Below are 26,438 nucleotides of genomic sequence, written 5' to 3' on the forward strand. Positions count from 1 at the left end.
AGTGGGACCCTGAATAATACACAAAAGAGTAATACGAAAATAAAATAGATACGTTTGTCAAGGCTATGAAATCACAGAAGGCTTCACAGAGGAAGTGATATTGTGCGGGGCCTTAAAAGGTGGGCAGGGGTTTCCGTCATCAAGAGTGACCTCACAGAGTTTGCAAGTAGTTTTCAGGGCCTTTCCTGTTCAGCTGAGGCTTCAGCATTTGTCTGAGAGCTATAAAGTCTCCCTTTACTTATTTATTCTGGTTCTGGAGCCATGCCCAGCTATGATCGGGGCTCACTCTAGTTTTGCGCTCGGGGTTATCCTTGGTAGCATTCAGGAGACTCTGCAGTGCTGGGATCAAACAAGGGTTGGCTGCATGCAAGGCAAGGACCTTAGCCCCCAAACTGTCTCTGCAGTCCAGATGAGATGATCTTTAAACACACACACACACACACACACACACACACACACACACAATCTGGGACCTGAGAATGATCCCTGAGCACAGAGCCGGAAGTAAGCCCTGAGTAGTGCTGGATGTGACCCTCACCCCATTTCAAAATTCTTTGTTCTGTCTTTATCTTTCTTTTTAAATGGGGATAAAAGTTTCAGAGTTCACATGACATGCCTTAAATCGGCTTGAATGTTTAAATCAGCTTGAACGCTTATGTATTATATAAATCCTTGTAATCCCCACCAAAATCAAGATACAGAATCAGAATGGGATTAATAAATCCTGCAAGTACAGGGCTACTGAACATTTTGATATTTTGTTCATCATCCAGTTTTTTTTTTTTTTTTGCTGAGTGTTCAGGGATCACTCCTGCAGGCTCAGGGGATCAGAGATGGAACCCAGGTTGGTTTCAAGCACCCTACAAGCTGTGCTATTGCTCTGGCCCCCTTTTGACATTCATTTTGATGAAAAAAAAATACTGCTTATTATGATCACTGAGTTTCTTTGGTTCTCTTGGAGAAAGCCTAGTGCTTGTTCCAATCTTGACCCTGTTGAATATTTCTAGCACCCCCCACTCTCCCTTCTTCCCTCTGTCTCTCCCCAGGAAGCCCCTCACCAAGACCAGGGTTTTTGCTTAACAGCGATGGGTGGCCAGTGCTGTGGGGCGATGGCCTTGGGTTACGGGGGTGTACACCCATCTGCGCTCTCATGCCCTGCGGCAGTTTTTGGGAAGTGCCTACTGAGTGAGGAATCAGAGGATCCCGAGGGGAGGAGCCGGGGGTGGGTGGGTCTGGGACCCTGATCCCAAACCCTTGTCCCAGTGCCCCACTGCGCCTCAGTTCCCGCATCCGTCAGACGGAGCGGACCATCCTGCAACTTCCTCATGGGGCAGCGTGCGGGTCTGAGGCGTTGAGGTTCGGAGAATTAATTGCTAACACCCCGCGGGGTGGGTGCGCTCAGCCCGCATCTCGGGCACTGGCCCCGCGCGCGCCTCGCACTGGGGCTTGGGCTTTCCGGCCTAGACGTTTCCGTGAAGACGCCAGCGCGGCGCCGAGGGCGTGCGAGTCCTTGCAAGCCCACGCGCCCACGTGGGTGGGGGTGGGTGGGGACCCGGCGCCCGTTGGCCCCGGGCCCGGCGGGCGGGGCGCGCGGGGAGGGGGCGGCGCGCAGGTGGGGCGGGCCGGGGGCGGGGCGCGGCCGCGCGCGCGGTTCCGGGATCCGGGTCCCCCGCCCGCCCGCGCCTCGGGGGCGCGCCGAGCGCGGGTCGCGGCTGGCGGGCGCATGTGGGGCTGCGCGCGGTGGCGGGGCTGCCCGCGGGGGCTGCGGCGCGGCCGAGGGGGGCTGCTGCTGCTGCTGCTGCTGCTGCCGGCGCTGGCGCTGCTGCTGGCGCTGGCCGGGCTGGGCTCGCTGGGGCGCCCGCGGCTCGGCTCCCCGGGGTTCGTGGCACCGCCGCGCGCCTCCCGCTCCGCGGCGCGGCGCGCCCCGGTCCTGCCCCGGCCGCCCGTGGCCCCGAACGCGCTGGGCGCGCAGGGCGAGGCGGTGCGGCTCTCGCTGCAGGGCGAGGAGCTGCGGCTGCAGGAGGAGAGCGTGCGGCAGCACCAGATCAACATCTACCTCAGCGACCGCATCTCGCTGCACCGCCGCCTGCCCGAGCGCTGGAACCCGCTGTGAGTCTGGGCGCGCCCCCGCCCCCCACCCCACCCCCACGCCGGCCGTCACCCCACCTGTCGTCCGAGCGGGGCCGTGACAGGGCCCTCTCGCGGAGCCCTGTCGCGGCCCCGCCGGGGGGAGGAAGTTGGGGAGCACCGGAGACAGGACGGTCTCCGAAGTGGGCGCCTCTGTTGCTAGCTGGGCTCTTGGACACGCCCACACCTGCAGCTCCCTCCAAAAAAAAAGGTTGTCGTTAACGGTCTCGGACGTGGGTCCCGCTTAAGCAGACCCGTTGAAGGCCAGACTCCCCTTCCGGGTGCTCTTCTGAGCCCCCAGGCAGCTGTCGCTGCGGCGACGCTATCTGGGAGCCTAGCGGTTGAGACGTGCCCCATTCATTTCCGTGTGTGCCAGCCGGTGCCCAGAACTTCCTAGAAGAGACGGGCATGCCCGGCAGGTGAGGAAAAAAGTCCCAGGCGGCAGCTTCTGGCGTCCCTCTGGTGGAGAACGAGGCCGCAGGAGGGAGATGCGGGTGGGGACTCGGGACCGGGACCCAGCTCTTTGGGGGGGGGGGGGGGTACACAAGATCAAGTCCCTGTGCTGGGAAGCCTAGTTCCCGGGGAAGAAGGGACATCCTCCTGCCCTGCCTTCTCCTCCTGTCCGCTGGCTGGGATCTTCCAGGCCCCTGTTGGAGGCACCCCCTCTCCTCAACTGTTTGGTAGTTGGGCCGGTACCCCCCCACCCCTACCCCAGGGCGTGCTCCTGGCCGTGCTCATGGAATTCTAAGTGGTGGTGCCTGGGACAAAGGCTGGGGTTGCCAGAGTGGATCCTGGCTCATTTGTCCAGCAGCTCTGTGTTCTTGAGCCTCTTGCGTGGCCTCTTTGAGCCTCAGTTTCCCCCGTTTGCAAAATAAGGAACAAGTAGAAATAAAGTTTTTAGGAGTTAATAATAAAAACAAAAACAAAAACCCAGTGTATGGGCCTGCATTGGGTTTTCCCAGTTCTCACCAGCTTTTCTTTCTTTCCTCGTTGCCGGTTTTCTTTCTTTCCTCGTTTTCCTTTTGAAGCTGCTTCTGATTGTGAGCCAGAGATCAGTCATAAAGTCTGTCTTTTCCTGGTTCTGCTTCCTGTATGGCTTCAGTTGTGACTCTTTGAAAAGCACTGGATGACCCATGGGCCTTATGATATCCCGTCTCCATGGTGATGTGCCGCCATGGGTCCTGTCAGGATTTGGGTGTAGATCCTGCTCTTGTATTTACCCAGGGAGGTTAATCCGAACCCAGCGGGATAAGGAATGTGTCTGCAGCCTGCCTTTGATTCTGCAGCGGGGCCTCTGGGCTTGCCAGTGTCCGCCGCAGGGACACTGTCTGAGTCAGGCTCCATCAGCCCAAATCTCCAGGCCCAGCTTCTGTGTGGGTTGGGACCAATAGTTGCTACAGGTCTCAAGACATAGCCTGAGAATCTAGAATGGCACATCGGGAGTGCACTTGTGGGGTGTGGGGTGGAACAGGTGTGAGCCTGGGGAGTGGACTGGGCAGAGGGTGGGTCACGAGTGGAGAATACGGCAGGAGGGAGGGCCCCAGGGAAGGTCCAGTCTAACCAGAGTAGAAAAGCCGATCTACAACCCTGAACTGTTTTGTTTCGTGTTGAGGTCAGGGGAGGGAGTACAGCTGACTGTGCTCAGGGCTTACTCCTGACTCTGTGCTCTGGGGTCCCTCCTGGTGGGGGCTTGGGAACATATGCAGTGCAGAGGATCAAACCAGGATGGATTTATTCAAGTCATGGGCCTTACTTCCTGTTGTATGATTTTTTTGGGCACACTCTTTCTCTTTCCATCCCTTCCTCCCTCCTTCCATTTCTCCGTCCCTCCCTCCCTTCTTCCTTTCCTCCCTTCCTCTCTTCCTCTCCCTCTGGCCACACCTGATAGTGCTTAAGGCTTACTCATGACTCTGTGCTCAGACATCACTCCTGGCAGTGCTCAGATACTCAGCTTTGTTCCCTCCCTGCTCTCAGGGTGGAGAATATTTTTTATTTGAGTGATAAAAGCAGTGCAATGTTCCCATTAGACGTTTGGAGAAGCAGCAATAAAAATGCACCTCTCAACCTGTCTCTCTACCCATTCAGGAAGAACTCCGTTAACATTTTGCTGTGGATATTTTGTTGTTGTTGTTTGGGGAACACAGCTGCCGTGCTCATTGTGGTGCTGGGGATTGAAGCTCGGAAACTGGCATGGAAACATGTACTCCAGCCCGCTGGGCTATTTTCTGTGGATCTTTTTAGATATTTCCAGATAGAGAAATAGATTTTGAGGAAAAGAAAAAAAAAGTACCATATGGACCAGTGGCTGAGAATATACTCAAACACAAATCTACATACCAGAAAGTCCACAAGCTCTGTGTGTGTGCATGCGTGTGTGCGTGTGTGTGTGTGTGTGTGTGTGTGTGTGTGTGTGTGTAGGTTTTTGGGTCCTGTTTGCTGATGCTTGGGGAACTGAACAGGGATGGAACTTGGGTCTTCTGCTTGCAGAGCAGGGCCTCTAGCCCTGTGAGCTAGCTCTCCACGCACACCTCCCCCCACATAACCGGTGGTGGTACCGGGGTGTATAATGTTCTGCCACAGACATGGAATTGTGAACGTTCCAGGCATAGCTTGGCTCTGGCTCTTTCCCATGTAGGTGAACCTTTATTAGGTTTCTTTTGACTGGAAGTGACAGAAAACCCAATACAAACGGTCTTAAGTGAAACAGAACAACCTGAGTCAGGAGAGAGTGTACCTGTCCGGGCGTGTGCCTGACACTTGTCTAGCCTGGGTTCCATTCCCATCACCACCCTGAGCTTCGCAGCCCTAGGGACCCCCAACACCACCGAGTGTGACTTGCAGGCCCCAAGCAGCGTCATACCCCTTGGCCCTTGAATTCAGATAGTGGCCCTGTTAGCCCAGCATTGCCCATGGGACTCCTGAACCTTCTGAGCACAGCTGGGGAAGCCTCCCATCCTCCCCAAAACACAAACGTAAAAAAAAATATCCTACATCCGTACAGGAAAGTTGGGCTTCAGATGATTCCCTTGAATGGAGCAGCTCATCTGTCAGGAAGGCGTTGGTTAGTGAGGCCAGGTTTGTGGTCCTAGATGCCACTGGGTGTCTATGTCTCTGTGTGTCTTCACACATGTATATCTCTGTACCCGTGTGTGTGTGTGTGTGTGTGTGTGTGTGTGTGTGTTCAACCCTCCACAGACACCTCTCCCCACAAACTGACTGAGAACTGGGGAGCAGGTTCTGGAAAGAGAAATCCAAGAGCATGAGGGAAGGAGGAGAACTCTGGGCACATGACACACACCAGTGCTCAGTCTTGTATCCTGACCCACTGGGCAGGAGCCGCGCGTTTTTTGTTTTTAAGGCGTTTATCTAATGATTGGCAAAGAAAAAGAAGACAAGGCCAGCCAGTGCCTGCACTGATTCTTTATGTCCAAGTAGTCCTCGGCAGTGCACCTGGAGATGGGGGTTCCAGTCCACTGGGGCTGTTAGGAAGGCGAGTGGGCCACCGCACACAGTGGTCAGTGGCATCACTCCATGTAAGCTCTGGACAGGAAGTGTTAGTGTTGCTATGAGGTGCCCAGAACACAGATCAGGACTCAGGTCAGCGCCTTCCCTCACACGATACCAGCAAGTTAAAGAAGGCACAGCCTGGCACAGGAGATAGGGTAGGAGATAAGGCCCGGGCCTTGCCTAGGCCACAATGGCTGGGACCCGGGCACACTTATGGGATCTCTGAGCACTGCCAGGGGTCACTTCTGAGCACAGATCCAAGAACAGCCCCCCAGACCATGCTGGGGATATGGCCAGAGAGAATAGTTGAGGTGATAAGGTTCTTATCCGGCGTGTGGGCAACCCTGGTTTGATTCTGGCACCACCTATGGCCCCCTGAGTCCTGCCAGGAGTGATCCCTGAGCACAGAGCCCCGAGCACCCCTGGGTGTGGCCCCCAAACAAGAAAAGAAAAAGAGAAAGGAATGCATGGCTTGCTGTGACTTCTGTGAACTTGGCTCTGAACCTCTTTTGTCCCCTAGGCAGGAGCGGAACCGTGACTCAAAATCTCACTGTCCTCTTTGGATGGATGGACACACACAGCTTGTTATCAATCAGTACACAAGGGGGAACTGTTTTTTTTTCCCCCCTGGGAAGCAAATTAGAGACATTCTGAAGAGGGTATATTGAACTTAAGGCAGGAGAAAGCCACAGGCATAAAGAAAAAGGCAGAAAGTCCCAGGCCAAGAGAGAAAAAGGAGAGGGCAGAAAATAGAATGACTGGGGCTGGAGCGATAGCACAGTGGGTAGGGCGTTTGCCTTGCATGCGTCTGACCCGGGTTCGAATCCCAGCATCCCATATGGTCCCCTGAGTATCGCCAGGAGTGATTCCTGAGTGCAGAGCCAGGCTAACCCCTGAGCATTGCCGGGTGTGACCCAAAAAGCAAAAAAAAAAAGAAAAAAAAAAGAATGACTGCTCAGTGAAGTCATTGGCAATGGACTACTGAAGAAATAGGATCTAGCTTTTAAAAAGTGCTCTTTCTTTGTGATTATGAGAACAGCACATGTTTGCTGTAGAACCATTTGAGAATGCTATTAAAAAAATATGCAAAGAAGGCGGAGGTTGCCATCACCCACTGCTGACCATTGTTCACATTGGTGGCGTATTTCTTGCCCTTGTTTATTGTGGCTGGGTGAGCTGTCCCCACGCCCTCTGTGTTGATTGTAGAACAGGCCTCACGCTGTTCCTCAGTCGGGCCCTGCTTCCTGGGATGCGGCTTCACAGCATCATCATCCTCTTTCATTATTGCTGTTTTCTTACTGGGGGTCCGGGGCCGCTTTTGAATAATGCTCAAATCCCGGGATCCCATAGGGTCCCCCGAGCAGTGCTAGTAGTAATTCCTGAGTGCAGAGCCAAGAGTACCCCCTTAGCACTGCCAGGTGTGACCCAGAAAGCAAAAAAAAAAAAAAAATCCAATGGTGCCCAGAAGGTCTAAGGGTTCTGCTGCTGATTCTCCACCGGCTGGGCTGGGGGGTTCAGTGCAAGGGTCTCAGGAAGCTTTGATGCTGTTTAGACACTGATACTGGGGCTGCCTGGGATACCCCAGTGATGTGGGGGCCTTCCAGGGCCACCCTGGTGGTGTTCTGGGAATCAAACTGGATCGACACATGTGCGGCCTGGGTGCTAATACAATACTGACTCCTGGTCCTTCTACTGTCAATACTACTGTCATTGTCACTGTCACTGTCCTGTTGTTCATCGGTTTTCTTGAGCGGGAACCAGTAACATCTCCATTGTGAGACTTGTTGTTGTTTTTGGTATATCAGATATGTCACGAGTAGCTTGCCAGGCTTTGCTGTGCGGGCGGAATACTCTCAGTAGCTTGCTGGGCTCTCCAAGAGGGACGGAGGAATTAAACCTGGGTCAGCCACGTGCAAGGCAAACGCCCTATCCGCTATGCTATCGCTCCGGCCTGACAATACCACCGCTACTATTATTATTATTACTAATTTTGGGCCACTACCTGCTCAGGGCTCATTCCTAGTCCTGTGCTTAGGGGAGCATATTACAGTGCTGGGGATCAGACCTGGGTCGACCTCATGCTCCCCCTGCTGTACTATCTCCAACCCCACTTTTATTATAAAATGCTCCGAATACATGGGCCTGGGATGATGCCTGCTGTTCTTCGTGTGGCCTTGCTGCTCCAGGTGGGTGGTTCCTTGCCTCTGTTGCTCTTTTTCTTGCTGGAGGTGGGCATTGTTTACAGCTGCTTGCGGTTGTAACAGGAAAGTCTTTACAACAAGCTCTTCCAGGGTATCTCTGATTAGTTTCTTAAGGAAAAAAACCCTTCGCTGTGAAGGGAGGAATATCTTAGAGCTCTGGATTGGAGTTGCTGAATCGATACTCGGTGTTGTGATTTAAGGGGATGGAAAGCCAGGCCTCCCTGGGTATTTGTGAAGAGGGCCCTTAGGGTGTTGGCGTTCACTGAGCGGCAGAAAAACACCCACGAAGGGACTGACCATACATTCCCAACTCTGTTTGGTTAATTGGAGCTGTTTTTGTTTTTTGGTTTTTTTTCCCTGCTCTTCTGTTTATTTTCATCATTAAAAAAAATCAAAAACAAGAACATCCACATTTTTAATCCAGTATTATAAGAATATGATTTCAGGCTGAACAACAGTTTTTAAAAAATTTTTTTTATTTAGATTTTTATTAGTGAAACACTATGAGGTACAGTTGTAGATTTACAAATTTTTGTGCTTGGGTTTCAGTTATACAATGATTGAATACCCATCCCTCCACCAGTACCCATTCTCCACCACCACGGATCCCAGTATCCCTCCCACCCTCCATCCCCCCCATCCCACCCTGACTCTGTGGCAAGGCATTCCCTCTTGTTCTCTCTCTCCTTTTGGGTGCTGTGGTTTGCAAAAGAGGCACTGAGTGGCATTCATGTTTGGTCTAAAGTCTACTCTCAGCACACCTCTCCCATCCTGGGAGGATCCTCCCAACACCCTTTATTTGGTGCTCCCTTCTCTATCTGAGCTGTTTTTCCTCCCAGTGTGTGCGGCTGGCCTCCAAGCCATGGAGTAAACCTCCTGGTACTTAAAACCTGGTACTCTGCTATTCTTGGGTGTTAGTCTCCTATTTTGTTACTTTATTGAGCAACAGTTTTATAAGAGGAATAAACTTTATGTGACTGTGCTTTGTATGTGACCAACCGGGGTTTACATTGCAGTATTCCCATAGGTATTCCTGAGCACCATCAGGGGTGATCCCAGAGCACAGTGCCAAGAGTAAGCCCTGAGCACTGCCGAATGTGGCCCCCCCCCACCAAACGAACACGAAGGGGAACACACTTTATTGTCACTCTCCTTTCACTCATTTCTTCTAGAATCTCTTTGAAACTAAATTTTAGCTAGACTTATTGTTTAATTTAGTTTCTAATTTTTTTTTTTTTTTGGTAAAAAAGTCTTTGTTTTCAGGCTCCCTGCAGACAGTCTTCTCTGTGTCATAAAAGCATTCATCCTTCCCGCGGCCCCGAATCAGCACTAACACAGCTTTCCTGTGTTGTCTAGCTAGGACTAAAGGGCTCATTTAATCCAGACGCAGGCGTTAGTATTTTGCGTGTAATATATAGATGTTTTCCCTTTGCTGTGACATGTTTTTGGAGGAGGGCAGCTGTTTGGGTGAAAGTGGAAGCCTGAACTTCGGGGGAGCCGTTGTCATTCACTCAGCCGAGAAAATGAGAGCTCAGCCCGGCTCAGCGTTTAGCCAAACATCGCATCCTCCTCCCTCTCCTTTCGTGTTAAAACTGTTTATTTTGGAAAATGCAAACCTGGTGGACATTTGCCAGAACAGTACGGTGTTCACTTATGTTTTCTTCCCCTGGATTCATCCATTATTCATTTCCCTTGCAATGCGCCCCCCCCACCTTGTTTACTTATTTTTTTTTCTTTCTCTCTGGCTGCGGTAATATCATTTACCTTCAGGAAGGAGTTAAGGAGGAATTATTAAAGAGAATAATTCCTTGTGACTTCAGAAATGCTCTCTACGAACAAAGACCTTCTCCTTTGGTACTGTGGCATCGTCATCAAAATCAGGAAATGCGAATGAGGTTGACTTTTCCCCCCACCTCCCCAACTTTTTTTGAATTGGACTTTTCCTCTTGGCTATACAGACATCCCTTCCCAAACATCCCCTCCTCCAAGCAGCCTTCCTGATGTCCTGCCCTGTAGTTAACCCTCCTACCCCCATCCCACTCCCCAGCCCCAGTAGCTGCTGTGTCTGTTTCATCGGCCTTGTTTGCTTCCTGGCGTGATCACTCTCTGAAATGATTTGATACGCGTCTTTCTAGATCACTGACCCCCGGATGTAAGGTCCACGGGAGAGGGTACTTTGGCTCTCTGGAGCACTGGATTCCGTTGGGAAGTTCTGGGTTTGGGGCAGATAAGGGGCCCGCTGGGAGGGTGCCCTGGCACACAGCAGGTCATGGTGCCACCCCACCCCAAGTTGGACCTCCATCTCTGTAGCCTGCCCTGCCTCCCGCAGCAGTGCTCTTCGGCCTCACCTCCCATCCCCATTTCCAGTCTCTCCTCTGGTTGGGCCCCAGGGGCCAGTCCCACATGCTCTCAAACCCAGGTCCTTCTGGCACCCCTCAGGGCTCCTCCGTTCCTCTCTCCATTTTGCTGCTGGCCACTCCTAGCTGGAAATTTCCAGGCAAGGCCCAGCTCCAGAGCCTGGAGACCAAGAGTTGGCCGTCAGTCATGGCAGAGAGGGGACGCTGTGGGTCAGGAATGAGTCCTGCAGATTCATAGACAGCTGGGCCAGACAGACGTGTTCCCGCCCCTCCTCTCCCCACAAGGCTGCCCCGTGGTGTCCACCCGTGTCCCGAGCATTCTTGTGCCCCAGCCCCAAGCCTCGCATGAGTCAAACGTGTCTGTGAGGAGACTTGGGGCGTGGGAGGAGGGGATGAGTGGAGGGGACATGAGTTTGTGGTATGCAGGAACGGGAGACGGTCGGAGGGAGCGGCAACCCCAGACAGGTGTTCTCCACACAGGGCTTTTTCCAGGTGGTTCTGGAAGGAGGGCAGGGAGGGTGCCAGGCAGAGGAGGAGAGAGCTGAGTAGAAGCTGGGCAGTGGGGTTGAAGTGGGAGTGGACAGAGGTGAAACCTGCTCAGCCTGAGGATGGAACCGTCTTCCTGTCTTTGGAGCCTGCCTAGGTTTTGGGTGGCAAAACTGTGAACGTTGCTGCCCAGCTTAAATACACAACCTCAGACCAGGGAGAGAGCTCAGGGTCAGGGGACCGTGTGCAAAGACACAGGTGCCTCCCTGGACACTGCCTGCCCCCTGGGCACCATCAAGTTTGGCTCTGGAGGATCCCATCCTGGCCCAGGGATGGCCCTGTCGCATTGGGTCTGAGCCAGGTTCATCATTGGGCCATCTGTCCCTGGAGGCCATGTCAACAGTACGACTTCGTGGGTGACCCAGCCTGCCCTTACCAGAGTGACTTCAGGCTTTTTGGGTGTTGTTGTACAACCTTTCTTGGGAGCTACCGAGGCTTCCAGGAGGCTCCAGGGCAAAGCATTTCTAGAAGATGCGGCCAAATTCTATGGCAGGTCTCAACCATGATTGACGTTCCCTTCAGAGGTCCTTCGAAGCACCGTGCCAGGCCTGGGATGCCCCGGTGCAGGGTGTTCCCCGTCCCTGAGGCTGTGTTGCTTCTGCAGGTGCAGAGAGCAGAAGTACAATTATGAAAGTCTGCCAACGACGTCCGTGATCATCGCGTTTTATAACGAAGCTTGGTCAACCCTCCTTCGCACCGTTTACAGTGTCCTCGAGACGTCCCCAGACATCCTGCTGGAGGAGGTCATCCTGGTGGATGACTATAGTGATAGAGGTACCCGGCCTCCCCTCTACCCTGCCCTGACCTCCCCTCCCCCCACCCGCCCTCCCTTGACCCCCATCCTCCCCTCCCCTGCTCTTGCCTCTGAGCTCTGTCTGGTTCTCGCTGTGGACGGGTTCTAATTGAAAGCTGTGCTGGGCTGTTCTCTGGGAGGCTCTAGATAACAGTGATTTACAGGAGACAACAGGGAACGTCTCCTCGCAGTTGGGGTATGGCTGTAGAGGGCAGGTGTGGGAGCAGGTGTGGGGGACAGGTGTTGGGGATAGGTATGGGCTATAGGCATGGGGGAACAGGTGTACAGGGCAGGTGTTGGGGGGTGGGTGTGAGAGAGAGGTCTTGGGGACAGAGGTGGGGGAGAGGTGTTGGGGGCCAACTGTGAGGGAGGGTGTGGGGGCCAGGTGTGGAGGCAGGTGTGGGGGCCAGGGGTGGGGGCAGGGGTGAACACTCGCCTTCTTTGGGGTGCTGTGCTCCCTGGGCTGCCCCAGCCTGGCCCCTCCCCTCTCTCTCTCACTCCCACCTGTCCTGAAGGGTGTCCAGGGGACTCGGGCAGCACCTAGTAGGGGTCTCACCTCCCACCCTGCAGAAGAACAGTCACCTGGCCACACCTGGCTGCAGGGGACGCTCAGGACTGTAGTCTCGCTTGTTTGTTCTGGGGCCCGCTGGGCGGTTCTCTGGGCTTGCTCCTGGCCCTGTGCTCAGGGCTCACTCCTGGTGTGCTCAGAGTACAAGGTGGGGCGTTGGGGATCACACATCTTAACCTGGGGGACTGATGCCTTTGGGGTGGTGGCCATGTGCTCGGCTGGAAATCGTGGGGAGAGTATTCGGGGTCATTCAGCGTTGCCCATGACAGAGTGCAGGGCAGGTGAGCGTGAGGCGATGCTGATAGAGCCAGCTGGGCACCAAGTCCTGACAGTCCTGAGACCTGGGCGCCTGGGTCCAAGGGGGGCACGTGGGAACGTTGCTGGTGGTTCTAGAGTTCTCCATCCCAGCCTTCCCTTGCCCGGGCAGGGCGGGAGTGAGCCAGCTGCCCCATTCTCCTCCCCAGAGCACCTGAAGGAGCGCCTGGAAGCCGAGCTGGCCCACCTGCCCAAGGTGCGCCTCATCCGCGCCACCAAGAGGGAGGGCCTGGTGCGTGCCCGGTTGCTCGGTGCTTCGGGGGCCAAGGGCGACGTCCTCACCTTCCTGGACTGCCACTGCGAGTGCCACGAGGGCTGGCTGGAGCCGCTGCTGCAGAGGTGCGTGGGCGGTGCCCAGTGGGAACACGGGAGACCCAGCTCCGTGGGCCTCGGGCTCGGCCTGGCTGCCCCGTCCCCCAGTCTCAGGCCACGGCTCCATCCCTGGTCACATGATCAGGGACCCTGGGCTGGGTGCCTTCGAGGGCATCAGGTGCTGCTGTACCCACGGCTTGCTGGTACAGGGGAGTTGCTTTTACTGCCGCTGGTCAGGTGCCTGAATCGAAAAGTGCTGCCGTGGGCAGAGAGGCCAAGAACAGGATGGTGTGGATCTTATCAGATCACAGCCCTAGGCAGCACATTTTGGTCGTCTTTCCTTCATGCTGGGCTGACTTTCCCAGGTCATCCAGTACCTGTGTTACCTGGGGCTCCTCAAGTCTGAAGGGACCCACAGAAATGGTGATTCACAGTAATTTCTCTTATGTATTTATTTATTATTTACTTTTTGCTTTTATGGGTCGCACCCGGCAATCGCAGGGGGTCACTCCTGGCTCATGCACTCAGGAATTATTCCTGGTGGTGCTCAGGGGATTCTATGGGATTCTGGGAATCAAACCCGGGTCAGCCGCGTGGAAGGCAAAAGCCCTACCCACTGTGTTATGGCTCCAGCCCCTGTATGTTTTTTTTGGAGGGGGGAGTTGTGTGTGTGAAGGGGCTTACCCGTGAGTGCTCAGGGCTTACTCTTGGCTCTGCTCAGGGATCATTCCTTGTGGTGTTCAGGGGACCACATGGGGTGCCGGGGATTGAACCAGGGCAGCCACCTGTCGGGCAGGCACCTTCCCTGGGGTCCTGTGTCTCTGGCGTCCACCTTCCTTAGCGTCACTAGGAAACCATGAGCAGAATCATGGACAGGAAGCAGATGGCCCTCTCCTGGGTTATTTTTTATCTTCTTACCCCTGTAGTCTTAAACTACGCTTTTAAGTATCATTCTTTGAAAGGGTTTTAAATGCAGTGGGGAAGGGAACCACTCCAGGCTGCCCCTCCCCCAGTCCCAGCTTCCTCCCTCCTCTTCCTCCCTCCTGATGCTGCATCACTGTAGTCAGCCACTGGGTCGTCCACCCCCAGACTCCTCCAGGTGGGCTGTGCACCCATATGGCGTGGACAGGATGCGAGGGGGTTCAGGGTCTGCGCAGCTGGCCTCTGGAAGCACACGCACCCACTGTCTCCTCTCCCAGGTGTGGGTGTCCATCATCTGGCCCCCAGCCTCACCCTGCTGCTCTCTGCCCTCCCCATCCCTGTCCTCACCCACTCTGGCTCCCTTCATGGCTTCTTTCTCTTCCCCAGCTTCAAAGAGGGTCCCGGCAGCTGGACTCCCAGGGGCCGAAGCCAGTGCCAGGGGCTGAGAGCAGAGTCATCATAGTGTCTTGCTCTCCCTCTGAATCCCAGGCTGGAGGGTGGCATTGGGGACCGATGCCATGCAGGGTCCAGAAGCAGGGGACCTGAGGGCACACACTGGCCCTCAGTGGAGTGGGAGCGAGCACAGCTTGGAAGGGGGGGCGTTCCTGGTCACCCCGTCCCTGGCCATATCTGGTGTGTGTGTGTGTGTGTGTGTGTGTGTGTGTGTGTGGTCACTGCAGGATCGGGGAGGAGGAGACGGCGGTGGTGTGCCCCGTGATCGACGTGATTGACTGGAACACTTTTGAGTACCTGGGCAACTCCGGAGAGCCTCAGATCGGTGGCTTTGACTGGCGGCTGGTGTTCACGTGGCACGTGGTCCCTGAGCGGGAGCGGAAGCGGATGCGGTCCCCCATCGATGTCATCAGGTCAGGACTGGCTGGGAGCATAACACCCACCCCCAACTGCAGCAGACACCCCGGGGGAGGGCAGGGATGCTTCGCTGGGGCCCCATCTGGTTTTGTTCTAAAGCATCTGCTGATTATTTTTTTACTCTACACCCACCCCGCTCTAAGTGTGGGGTTCATATTCATTGGCCTATTTTGTTTATTTAAAAACAAAGGTGAGGGGGCTGGAGAGAGAGTTCAGTGGGTAGGGCGCTTGCCTTGCAGGAGTTTGCCCTGGGTTCGATCCCCCAGGCACCCTGTTATGGTTTCCCGAGCACCGCCAGGAGTGATTCCTGAGTGCAGAGCCAGAAGTTGCTCCCGAGCATTGCCGGGTGTGGTACCAAAGCCAAAGCCAAGACAAGATAAATAAAAATAGGGTGAAGTATGTATCCTAAAATGTTCTGCTCTGACCGTTCTTAAATATATAACTTGGGAGACTCAAGCGCGCTTTTCCCTCGACCTCGCAGAATCTCTCCAACCGTCAGGCGGTGCGTGTCAATCCCAGCCCCTAACGGCTCCATGGCCTCTAACACACCCCCACAAAAACTTTCCCCCTTCCAGATGCCTCACGCGAATGAGGCCACCACGCTTTGTCCCTTCGCGTTTGCCTTCTTGCCGGTCCCGAGATGTTTGCCTTGGGAACCCATAATTCTGCCTTGTGTCAACGTGGCCGGTTTTGTTGGCCCCTTCACCTCCGGTGGGTGTGTCCGCCGTCCAGGAGTTGTGTGCCATGCACCCGGGAGGACTGATATCACAGGTGCCCTGCCCCCTGGACTGGTGCCAGTCTCCAGGGCCCGAGGTGGCTGGCTGCCACTTCCGGCTGTCCAAGTGGGCGTGGGGTTCTGGGTCAGGTGGCGACTCCATGGTGACGACTCTGAGCACTTAGTGGCAGGCCTCTGTGGGACTGAAGCCAGTTAGGGGATGGGTGAGGGCGCAGGGTGAGGGCGGCCGAGAGCCAGCGTTGGTCAGTGGGTGAGCCTGGGTCTGAGCCCGGCTGCTCGCGTTCTGTTTCATTTGTTTGGCTTAGTTTTCGGGCCACACTTGCTGAGGCTCAGGGTTACTCCTGGCTCTGCACTCAGGAATTACTCCTGGTGCCTCGTGGTGAGGGAGCTGGTGGGCACAGGATGGGGTGCAGGGACCAGGCATGTGTTAGGAGGCTCTGCAGACTTCCCCGTCAGAAATGCGGGCGCAGGAGAAGACGGAGGCTGAGACTGGGGGGTGGGGGGACCTCAGGGGCGGTGGGGGGATTTGGAGAACCTGATTGACATCTGGGAAAAAGGACGGATTGAGGGTGACACCCGGATTGCTGGAGTGGCCACTGGGGGGCCGCTGGCATTGCCCCTCACACAGCAGATTTAGAGACTGAGGCAGAGGAGGAGGGATCACGTGTCAGGTCACAGATGCAGCCTGTGATGTCGAGACATACTCCCTCCCTCCAACCCCTCCCCCAGTGCACACATATGAAGACATGTCCACACACCCACACACATGGACAAATGCAGCAGCTTCATGGTCAGTTGCCTGCCCCTCCCACAGTCTCATCTCAGTTTTTTTTTTTTAATGTAGGAGTACTGCTATTTATTCAGCCACTGATTAGCTGATTGAATTGTGCATGAACTCCACACATCATCTCAGCTTTCTTGCATGTTTTAGTCACCCTGTTCCCTAGTCTTATACCCTAAAGTCATGTGAAAGTGCTCTCATGCTGGCACCCCTCCCTCCCTCCCTCTCTCCTTCCCTCCCTTCCTTCCTTCCTTCCTTCCTTCCTTCCTTCCTTCCTTCCTTCCTTCCTTCCCTCTCTCCCTCCCTCCCTCCCTTCCTCCCTCCCTTTTCCCTCCTTCCCTTCTTCCTTCCTTCCTTCCTTCCTTCCTTCCTTCCTTCCTTCCTTCCTTCCTTCCTTCCCTCCCTCCCTTCCTCCCTCCCTTTGCCCTCCTTCCCTCCTTCCCTCCTTCCCTCCCCCCTCCTTCCTTCCTTCCTTCCTTCCTTCCTTCCTTCCTTCCTTCCTTCCTCTCTCTCTCCCTCTCTCTCTCTCCCTCCCTCCTTCTCTCCCTCCCTTTTCTCTCTCTTCTCTCCCTTCCTTGGTCTTCCCTCCCTCCTGTTCTTCCATCCCCCACCAAGGAGTCCCACTGGCCTTTCCCCGTGTACTCTGAGCCTGCAGTGCTGGGAGGACCCCCCAGTGCCACCGCAGGGACCCGGCTGCCACCAGTTTCCCACACCCACATCTGCACTCTGGGGTGCTTCCCTTCCAGCTTTTGACCTGAGCCACCTCTGGGGGCCGGGGAAGACGCCAGAATCGAGGGCTTCAGGGAAATGTGCTAGAATCATCTTTCATGGCCTCCAGCAGCCCCCAGCTGCATCTGTGAGTGCCTGGGCTCTGCTGTGAGACCACCACCACCGCCCACCCCGCCACCCTCCCAGCCATGTGCTCTCTCCGGGTCCATCTGCAGCTGCCGGGGTCCTCTCATGCTTAGACTTTGCCCATGGTGAGGCCTTCCCAGCACCGTTCATTCCTCTGTACTGGACAAGCCCCGGGCCTGTACCCTCTCCGCCCTGGAACAGCTGTCCCTGCCCTTGACCCCTCGTGAGCACATGCATCACACGCAGTTCTGTGATTATTTGGAGGGGTCTGGGAGCTTCCCCAGCTAGGACTCCCAGCAGAGCCCCCCCACCACCAGTGCTCCCAGACTGATGAAGGCAGATCAGCCCTGGGTAAGGGTTCCTGCGGCTGGCACTGAGACGCAGGTGTTGCAACTCTTCCAGGTCCCCGACAATGGCTGGTGGGCTGTTTGCTGTGAGTAAGAAATATTTTCAGTATCTGGGGTCTTATGATACAGGAATGGAAGTTTGGGGCGGAGAAAACCTCGAATTCTCCTTTCGGGTAAGTGTTCTAGTCTCCCCTGGTGCGTGTTTAGCCTCTCCTGTCGCTCTCTTGTGGCTCTGTGTCTGTCTCTGTCTCTTTCTGTAGCCGTGCATGGCTGTCTGTCTGTCTGTCTGTCTGTCTCTCTCTCTCTCTCTCTCTCTCTCTCTCTCTCTCTCTCTCTCTCCCCATGCCTCTGTCTCTCTGGATTTCATGAAAACCTGTTGGGCTTTCCCCCGCCTTGGCCTTTTGTCCAGTGTCCTGAGAGTGGACACGTGGACAGCCTATATATGTGCTTCTCTCATCTGACCTTCTCACAGAACGTGCTTTTAACTAGAAAAGCAGGAGGCAGGGAAGGAACCTCCTAGGTCCCCTGGTTCTTTTCTTTCCCTCTGCTGCCCTGGGCCGAGGTTGGCCCCAGACACAGCATCCTGCCTCCTGGTCCACCTTTGGTCGCCAGGCTTGCTGAGTCTTTAGGAAGTCGCCTCTGTATGTAGATAGCAGGGTGACATTCAGAGTTTGACACCGAGAAGAATTCTCGGGAGAGCTTGTTAAAGGGGTCAGGTTCAGTGGCTGGACGTGCAGGCAGGAGCAAGAGTCACATTCTAAACGCGCGCACCCCCTGAGGCCGCCCTCTGCCCTCAGAATCCCCGAGTGACAGTTCTGTGAGAACCCCCGCCATTTCCGTGGGATTCCCAATGAACTTGTGTCTGGCATATTACATTTCAAGACCATATGCCATTGGTCATGCTTTTTGATGATGTTAAAAATTATTGTGTAATTTTTTTTTTGGCTTTTTGGGTCACACCCTGCGATGCTCAGGAGTTCCTCCTGGCTCTGTGCTCAGAAATTACTCCTGGCGGTGCTTGGGGGACCATATGGGATGCTGGGAATCAAACTTGGGTCAGCCCCGTGCAAGGCAAACGCCCTACCCACTGTGCTATCGCTCCAGCCCCTCTGTTTAATTTTTGTGAGAAATTTTTTCATCTTTTCTGCTTGCTTGTTTTGTTTTGGGGCCACACACAGTGGTTCTCAGGGGATACACCGGGCTCTACCCTCAGAGATGACTCCTATCTGTGCTCGGGGGACCATATGGGATGCCGTGGATTGAACCGGGTTGGCCCCATACCAGGCAGTATGCTCTACTCGCTGTACTAGTGTTCTGGCCCCTGGAATTTTTTTTTTTTTTAAGTAATAGAACATCCCAGCTTTGCATAAAGAGTGAACCAAATAGAAATTTTATCTTCCACGCAGGGCTTTCCTTCTCCCATCGTAAGGTACTGTCCTTTTGGGTCTTTTTTTTTTCAAAAAAAATTTTCTTTTTTAATTTGGTTGAAACCCAAACTCAGGGCTCACTCCTGGCGGTGCTCAGGGGATGGTCGGAGCTGCCAGAAACTGAACCTGGGTCAGGTACATGCAAGGCAGGTGCCCAACCCCATTGTACTCTGTCTCCAGCGCTTCAGCTGCTTTTCTGGATGGTTCATCCTGGGGGCCAGTGGTGGGGTGTGGTGGTTCACACCCCTCTGCCCTTGCATGAGTCTACCTCGTTGGGTTTTGAGGTGTGCTTTTAATGGTCTTTCTGCCTCTCCTCCAGGTGCCAGGCTGCTCTTCCTGTGTCTGGCAGTTCCTCTTTCTCCCTTCCCAACTTCTCTCCTTCCTAGCTGCTTTCCTCTCTTCTCTGGCTAGGAGATCAGGTAATCCGCCCGTGTGGACTGTCACCCACCCACGGGCTCCTGGCCGGGCCCACTCTGGGCCCTGTGAGCCCTGCGCATGAGCAAGCAGTGCATGGGCTTGTGGTCTTGGTTCTGGTGGCTAGACCTTGGGGCCGCTCCCTTGTTCTTTGGCTGCGTTCTGGAGCCCGCGTGTGCATGGGGGTGGGTGAGGCAGGGATGGGTGGTGGGGTGAGGAGTGGGGTGGGGGGGGTCGCCTGTTTCATGCCCTGGAGGGTGCAGTCTTGGCAGTGTCTCTTTGGGTGATGCTTGGTGCCCGGCCTCTGTCCTCAAGGGAAAGCCGTGCCGATGGACCCGCTCCCCTCACCCAGCCACTCCTCTGCCCTGCAGATCTGGCAGTGCGGTGGGACCCTGGAGACGCACCCCTGCTCACACGTCGGCCACGTCTTCCCCAAGCAAGCTCCCTACTCACGCAAAAAGGCTCTGGCCAACAGTGTCCGCGCTGCCGAAGTGTGGCTGGATGAGTTCAAGGAGCTCTTCTACCACCGCAACCCCCACGCACGCCTGGTGAGCTCCTCCCGCCCGCCCCGTCTGCCTTCACCCCTGCAGGCCTCCTCAGAACCAACCCCCCCCCTTCCTCTTCCCTCCTCCCTCCACCCTCCATGCCCGCACATCCACTTCCGGAGGCAGAAGCTGCGGTGGGCCTTGGTGAGGCCAGTGGGGGACTGCTTGATTCCTCCATGGTTGTGATGATCCTCTGCTGATGTCTCTTGATGCCCACCCGGCCTTGAGAGTCACACCCAGCAGCTCTTGCTGCCCACCCCAGGTTGGGGGACCCTGAGCTTGTTGCTTCTAGGAAAATCAGGGCTGGGTTTCGGCTACCTCCAGCCACTGCATGTTCTTCAGATCGTGGGTATTTCTGTCATGGAGGGGAGGTCAGGCCCCATGCCATGGTCGCCAGGGCCTCTTCCTGGCTCTGCACTCAGGGATCATGCCTGGTGATTTTTTTCTGGGAACCAAATGAGGTGGCAGGGACCAGGGCAGGGTGGCCACCTGCCAGGCAAGCGCCCTGCCCTTTGCACGAGCTCTCTGGTTCCTTTTTACTTTGGACCCCCACCTGGAGGTGCTTGGCATCTTTCCTTGACTCAGTGCTGGGGGTTCCCTGCCGTGCCGGGACTCGGACCTGGGCCTCCTGTTTGTGCTCTTGACCGTTGAGCTATCTCTTCAACACAGAGTATGTATGTGTGTGTGTGTGTGTGTGTGTGTGTGTGTGGTGCCGGGGATGGGTCATGCATATGTGTGCTATCTCATCTCATCCCAGCCCCGTCTCTTGGCTTTGCATGCGTGTCTACCTCAGCCAGCCTTCCTCAATCTGTCCCATTGAAGAAGTGCTGTGTGTCCAGGGATGCCCACAGGGCTGGGGGTTTGGGGCTCCCATCATGTCCTAGGTGCTTCATGACCATCGAGGTGCACTGGGTTTCCCCAGGCTGGAGCTGGGCAACGGGGAACCCTGTGTGTGTGTGTGTGTGTGCGCGCACATGTGTGTGTGTGGGGGGGGGTGGTACCCCGGCTGCCACAGCTCTCTCCCTAGGCACCCACCCACACCTGCACAGCTGGGGCTTGGGGGCATCGTCACGCCCCAGGACTGGGGTGGGGTGGAGTGGGGGACTGTGGAGGACCTTCAGGCTGACCGCATGGACCCCCCTCAGGAGTCCTTTGGCGACGTGACCGAGAGGCAGCAGCTCCGTGAGAAGCTCAAGTGTAAGGACTTCAGGTGGTTCCTGGAGAACGTGTATCCTGAGCTGCACGTGCCCGAGGACCGGCCCGGCTGCTTCGGGATGGTGAGAGGGCTGCGCCCGGGGGGGCTGCCAGCAGGGTCCCCACGCCCTGCATGGGGCAGGTCCTCGGTGGGGTCCCTTGTGCTCCCCAGCCCCGGCCCTCCCCTGTTGTATCCCCTGGCTCTTCCCCTCCCCCGGCTGGGTTTGGCTCTCAGCTCGCTCACGTGGGAGCATGTGAACGAGAGTCAGGTTCTGCCTGTGATTTTGTGCATGAGGAGACTGAGGCTTGCCTGGACTCTCCACACCACCTCTACCCATCACATCACTTCACACCCGAGTCTCAGTGTCTGGGCCAGTTAGTCATTCCCACCGCAGGGGTCCTTGGGGACCAGTGGGGGGGTACAGGAGGATGGGGCAGGAAAAGGAGAGTCACTTCTGTTGTTCACCAAAAGAAAGAGAAAAGAATTCTTTGGGGGGGGGGGCAGAGAGATAGTCCCGGGGTTAAGGTTAAGCTTTGCCCTCTGTGTGGCCAACCCTAGTTTGATCCCCGGTGCCAGACGTGGTCCCCTGAACACCATCAGGAGTGGCCCTTGAGTACCTCGAAGTATGGCCTAAACACCCGTTCCGCCCCACCTCCAAACCCCTGCACACAAATGGAAAGTATTTGGGCTGTGGGGGTTGGGGTTGGGCTTCACCCGGTGGTGCTCAGTGGTGACTCATGATGGTGCTGGCATCAGACTGGGGCTTGGTTGCCTGCCTGGCAAGTGCCCTCACCCCCCAGACCCTCTCCGGCCCCAGTGCCATTCACTCTGGAGAGAAATCACGCCAAGGTAGAGACTCCCCTCTCCTGGGCTGCACGGCTGGGCGACGCTGCTTCCCCCATTCTGGAAGCCCTTTGGTCAGAGCCCAGCGGGCTTTGAATACGATCAAATCCTTGGCCACTGTGAAGTGTCCAGGTCTCCCGAGGTGCCGAGAGGATCAGGAGGCCGTCGTGGGCTGCCTGCCCCAGGGAGTGTGTCACTCTTGCTCGCCCTGCCTCTGTCTCCTGCATCCCCACCCCACCCCGTCCCACTGCATTTCTCTTTTGTCCAAGCGCAGCCCTGGAGGGGATGATGGGGCATGATGCTCTTCAGGCCTTTGCACGTGACCAAACTGGGCACTATCCCCAGCACCCCATAAGATTCCCCACCAAGCACCACCAGGTGTGATCTCTGAGCACAGAGCCAGAAGTAAGCCCTGAGCATTGCTAGATGTGATGGTCCCCTCCTCCCCCCCCAAAAAATAATCCAAAATGAATAAATTAAGGAAGCTCTTATTTACTTATTTGTTTATTTTTGGTGTGGGGGCCATGCCTGGCGGTGCTCAGGGATTTACTCCTGGCTCTGCGCTCAGGGATCACTCTTGGCGGTGCTCAGGAGGACCTGTGGGGTGCTGGGGTTTGTCCATGTGCAAGCCCAGCCATCTGACCTGCTGTACTATCGCTCAGGTCCCAGAAGCTCTTACTTTTGGGCCTGGTTCTTGTGCCGGGCCCTCCTCACTCCGTTTCTCCTCCCGCAGCATCCTGGGTTGACTCAGTTGTGTGTAAACCTGAACTGGAAACTCCCCTTATGTTTCTTGGTAGCTCCAGAATAAAGGACTGCAAGGACTCTGCTTTGACTATAATCCTCCTGATGAGAACCAGATTGTGGGGCACCAGGTCATTCTGTACACCTGTCACGGCCTGGGCCAGAACCAGGTAGGCGACGCTTCTCTCTGGAAAAAGGCAGCAGGGGGCCCTGGGTTCAAGGTCTTGGGAGCCTCTTAAAGAGGGAAATTGGGGAAAATCTATGTGTGTTGTTGTTTTTTAATTTTTTTTTATTGAATCACTGTGGTATACAGTTACAGGGCTTTCATGATTGAGTTTCAGTCATACAATGATCAAACACCCATCCCTCCGCCAGTGCTCATTTTCCACCACCAATGTTCCCAATATCCCTCCCACCACCCCTATCCCCTGCCTCTATGGCAGACAATTTCCTTCTTACTCTCTCTCTGCTTTTGGGCATTATGGTTTGCAGTACAGTACTGAGAGGCCATTATGTTTGGTCCTTTATCTACTTTCAGCACATCTATGTGTGTTTTTTAAAAAGTGAATATTTGACCTCTTCAATTTATAAAGGTAATAGAGACTCATTGTAAAAATATTTGAGAAATAGAAAGTGAAGCAAATGTGCCTGAGAGGACCTGGAGAAACCGCCTTTGGATGAAGATGAGTTTCTTGTCCCTCTTTCTCCTATGCACAGACTCTGGCTTCTTTTTTTTAACTAGTTGTCATCATTGTATGTTTATGGTTTATATTTGATGATTTCCTCTTGCATGATCCATGCATGCTCAGATGTCTTTTTTGGGAATATTGTGCCTTTTGGCCTCTTGGTGGGTCACATCATGTAGTTCTTTGTTTGTTTTTATTTTTGTTTTTGAGTCACACCTGGGGTTACTCAGGGGTTACTCCTGGCTCTGCACTCAGGAATCACTCCTGGCAGTGCTCAGGGGACCATATGGGATGCCAGGGATTGAACTCAGGTCAGCAAGGCTAACACCCTCTCCACTGTATTATCCCTCTGGCCCTGCACCATGTAATTCTGGAGCGGTGAGATGAACTGATTCTCTGCCTGCAAAGGTAATACAGACTCATTGTAGAACATCTGGGAAATAGAAAACGAAGCAAGCAGTGCCAGATAGGACCCAGAGAAACCCGTTTGTGCAGTTATGACTAACCGTGCACCAATACCTACAGTTAGAGCAACAAAAAGGAAAACCCTGCAGATCTGGGTCGGCTCAGGAGGGCACCTACTTGGCCGGAGAGGCTCGATTCCAGCACCCTGTCTCCCTGTGTGACCCAGGCCTGCCCTCTCCCTGGCAGTGCAGTTCATGCCTGCACAGGACATTTTAGTGATTCCACGGTGCCATTGCCTTGGATCAAACTCCCTCAAGTTTGCCGGGAAGAGGCAGAAAAGCCCAGAGAAGAGAAAGGGCAGCTCAGGCCTCAGAGTTGCCCACTCGGCTACTGAAACCGTCCATTTTCTGGCCAGCTCAAGGGTAGGGACAGCGTGGGGTCTCAAACACCCAGGGAAGAAGCAGAGCATGAGAAGGGGACCTTGGGGAACTCTGGCCAGTCACTCACAGACCCTCAAGACTGGACACTCAGGCTCTCTGCCTGGCCCCTGCGCTCTGATCCCGCCTGGTGTCCGTCCATTCCTCCATGGCCGACAGTAACCGTTACCCACGGACGGCTCCTTTGCAGTTCTTCGAGTATACATCCCGGAAGGAGATCCGCTACAACACCCACCAACCTGAGGGGTGCGTGGCGGTGGAGGCGGGCGGGGAGAGCCTGATCATGGAGCTCTGCCAGTACCCGGTCCCCGAGAACCACTACTTCCTCCTGCGCCCGGTGAGTGGGCAGTGTCATCCATGCTGTCAGACTTGGGGCTGTAGTAGACCCTGGAAGTCTCAGGGAGGAGCGGGCACCAGGCATGCTGGGATAAGGGACACCTGGGAATGGGGGTGGGGTGGGATGGGGAACTGTTGGGGCCTTTGTCTTGCAGGATCCCTAATGCTTTGCCTGTCTTCTCTTGTTCACTTGAAGTTGCTGGGGGCTGGGCGGGGATTGAGACCAGCCTGGGGGCTGCTGCTGCTGCTGCTGCGGGAATGGGGTCTCCTTAAAGCAGATGTGAGGGCAGATCCTGCAGGGGGAGGGTTGGGGTGGTGGGGAAACTGTTCTACTTCTGTAAACCTCACCCCCATTTTCCCCAGCTCTAGAATCAGGGGGAGCGGCAGGGAGATGGTTACAGGGGTCACCAAAGCACACACCCAGCCCTGGATTTATCCCACGTGGCCCCTCCTGAGCTTCACCATTTGCAGCCCTGGAGGTCCTGAGCATCACTGGGATGGCCCTGGTGGCCCCCAGCACTGCAGGACCTAAGCATCACCTCCTCAGTTCTTAGCATTCAAGCAGATGGCCTGCTTGGCCCAAATCTCCACTGTTTTCTATCCTAAGAGTGGTCTGGAGGACCCCCTCCAGTAAATAAATAACTTAAGAGGTGAACCAAATAAAACGAGGGCAGTACCCAAAGCTTTGGCCAACTCTAGGAAGGACTTGGTGGATAGCCGGCAGCTTCCTTGGAAGCTGTCAAGCCCAGGCAGGGGCGCTGAGTGGTCACTTGTAGCACAGGGCCAGGCAGGGATTTACTAAGGTGCTTGTCCTGTGGGCAGCCATCCCTGGTTCAATCCCTGGCACCACCTCTGGTACCCAGGCCCCTCTAGAAGTGACCCCCGAGGACCCGAACATCCCACCCCCCACAGAAATGTTCCTTGCAGTGTACACTACCCCTGCTGGGGTCTGTTCTCCATCACCGTGGATTTGGAGCGGGCAGTGGATGCAGGCCCAAGAGGCACTAGGTCCCTTAGGCTGTGACCCCCTCTGCTGTGGACTCTTGAGGTGATTTGTAATTCGGCTGTACCTTTGGCTCATTCAAGCACGGTTTGAGCACTGAAGAGGAGACAAATAATAAGAATGAAAAAGGAAAAATAACCAAAAAAAAAACCCAAAAAACCTGTCCTCTTTCCTTGGATTCGTTCTCAGCCTGGCCCCAGGGATGGGAAGATTCTTCTGTCATACTTACAAAGGGTTCATTCTATGTATGAGAAGAAAGTAGAGGACATTTTCTGGTAGAAAAATGTTACAGTTAGGAATGAGAAGTGGAGTCTGGAAGGGTGATGATTCTTGGGTGAGAGGGAGGCTGTATGACAGGCTGTACCTCCGTGCCCCAGACCTTCTGGGTTCCTTCACCCAGTGCAGACATTTCTATATATATATATTTCTGAAAGGACAAAAAAAAAAAAGATCCACAGGCTTAGGAAAACATTTTAAAAAAAATTATTTTCAAATTTTATTTTTTTTGTTTGGGGGCCACACCTGGCGATGCTCAGTGGTTACTCCTGGCTCCGCAATCAGGAACGACTCCTGGCAGTGCTTGGGGGACCATATGGGATGCCAGGGATCGAACCCGGTTCAGCCGTGTGAAAGGCAAATGCTCTCCCTGCTGTACTATTGATCCGGCCCTGCAAGAACACATTTTCAGGAAAAATCCTGTGAGCAATCACTTGTCATTCTCTGAAATTGCCTGTGATCTTTCCTAGGATGGTTCTTTGTTTCACGAACAGTCGAAGAAATGTGTTCAGGCCGAGAAGGAATCCAACGACAAGTTTGTCCCACTCTTACGGGACTGCACCCTCTCAAGCCGTCAGCAGTGGTTCTTCCAGGAACAGATGCTATGACAGGCGGGAGCACACTGGAAGTGAGGGCCCTAGCCCCTGGGTCCAGCAGAGAGGGGCCGGGCTCCCCGACAGAGCGCCCACTCAGCTGCCTGCCTCCGATGCCGTAGGTTAAGGTGGGGTGGGATTCGGTGCATAATGTGAATGCACTTGGTACTGGTTTGGAAACACTTGCCACGGTTCCCAAATACCCCCGTTTTCAGTAACCATCAAATGTTCACTCGTGGTTTTCAGGGAATTAAAATTTTCAAATATTTTTCTATTATTTTTTCCTATTGTGTTGTTTTAT

The 26,438-nt window shown here is 54.9% G+C and overlaps 1 protein-coding gene across 1 annotated transcript; it reads left to right on the forward strand.

Moving 5' to 3' along the window:
* The first annotated feature begins 1,723 nt into the window (after positions 1 to 1,723).
* On the forward strand, positions 1,724 to 26,152 carry LOC130026480 (polypeptide N-acetylgalactosaminyltransferase 12-like). Its single transcript, XM_056117321.1, has 10 exons — positions 1,724 to 2,109; positions 11,343 to 11,512; positions 12,564 to 12,753; positions 14,328 to 14,513; positions 17,292 to 17,409; positions 19,449 to 19,625; positions 20,768 to 20,899; positions 22,458 to 22,571; positions 24,120 to 24,266; positions 26,015 to 26,152. Exons 1-10 carry the CDS (start codon positions 1,724 to 1,726, stop codon positions 26,150 to 26,152), a joined length of 1,758 nt encoding a protein of 585 aa, XP_055973296.1.
* The last annotated feature ends 286 nt before the right edge of the window (positions 26,153 to 26,438 follow it).

This window comes from Sorex fumeus, unplaced genomic scaffold (genome assembly GCF_029834395.1).
Source record: "Sorex fumeus unplaced genomic scaffold, SorFum_2.1 ptg000034l, whole genome shotgun sequence".
Lineage (NCBI taxonomy): Eukaryota > Metazoa > Chordata > Mammalia > Eulipotyphla > Soricidae > Sorex > Sorex fumeus.

Excerpts from the sequence above, each read along its gene's own strand:
- LOC130026480 (XM_056117321.1), top strand. The coding sequence starts at position 1,724 with ATGTGGGGCTGCGCGCGGTGGCGGGGCTGCCCGCGGGGGCTGCGGCGC. Across the intron at positions 20,900-22,457 it reads GGCCCGGCTGCTTCGGGATG|CTCCAGAATAAAGGACTGCA; the intron begins GTGAGAGGGCTG and ends GTTTCTTGGTAG. Across the intron at positions 24,267-26,014 it reads ACTACTTCCTCCTGCGCCCG|GATGGTTCTTTGTTTCACGA; the intron begins GTGAGTGGGCAG and ends GATCTTTCCTAG.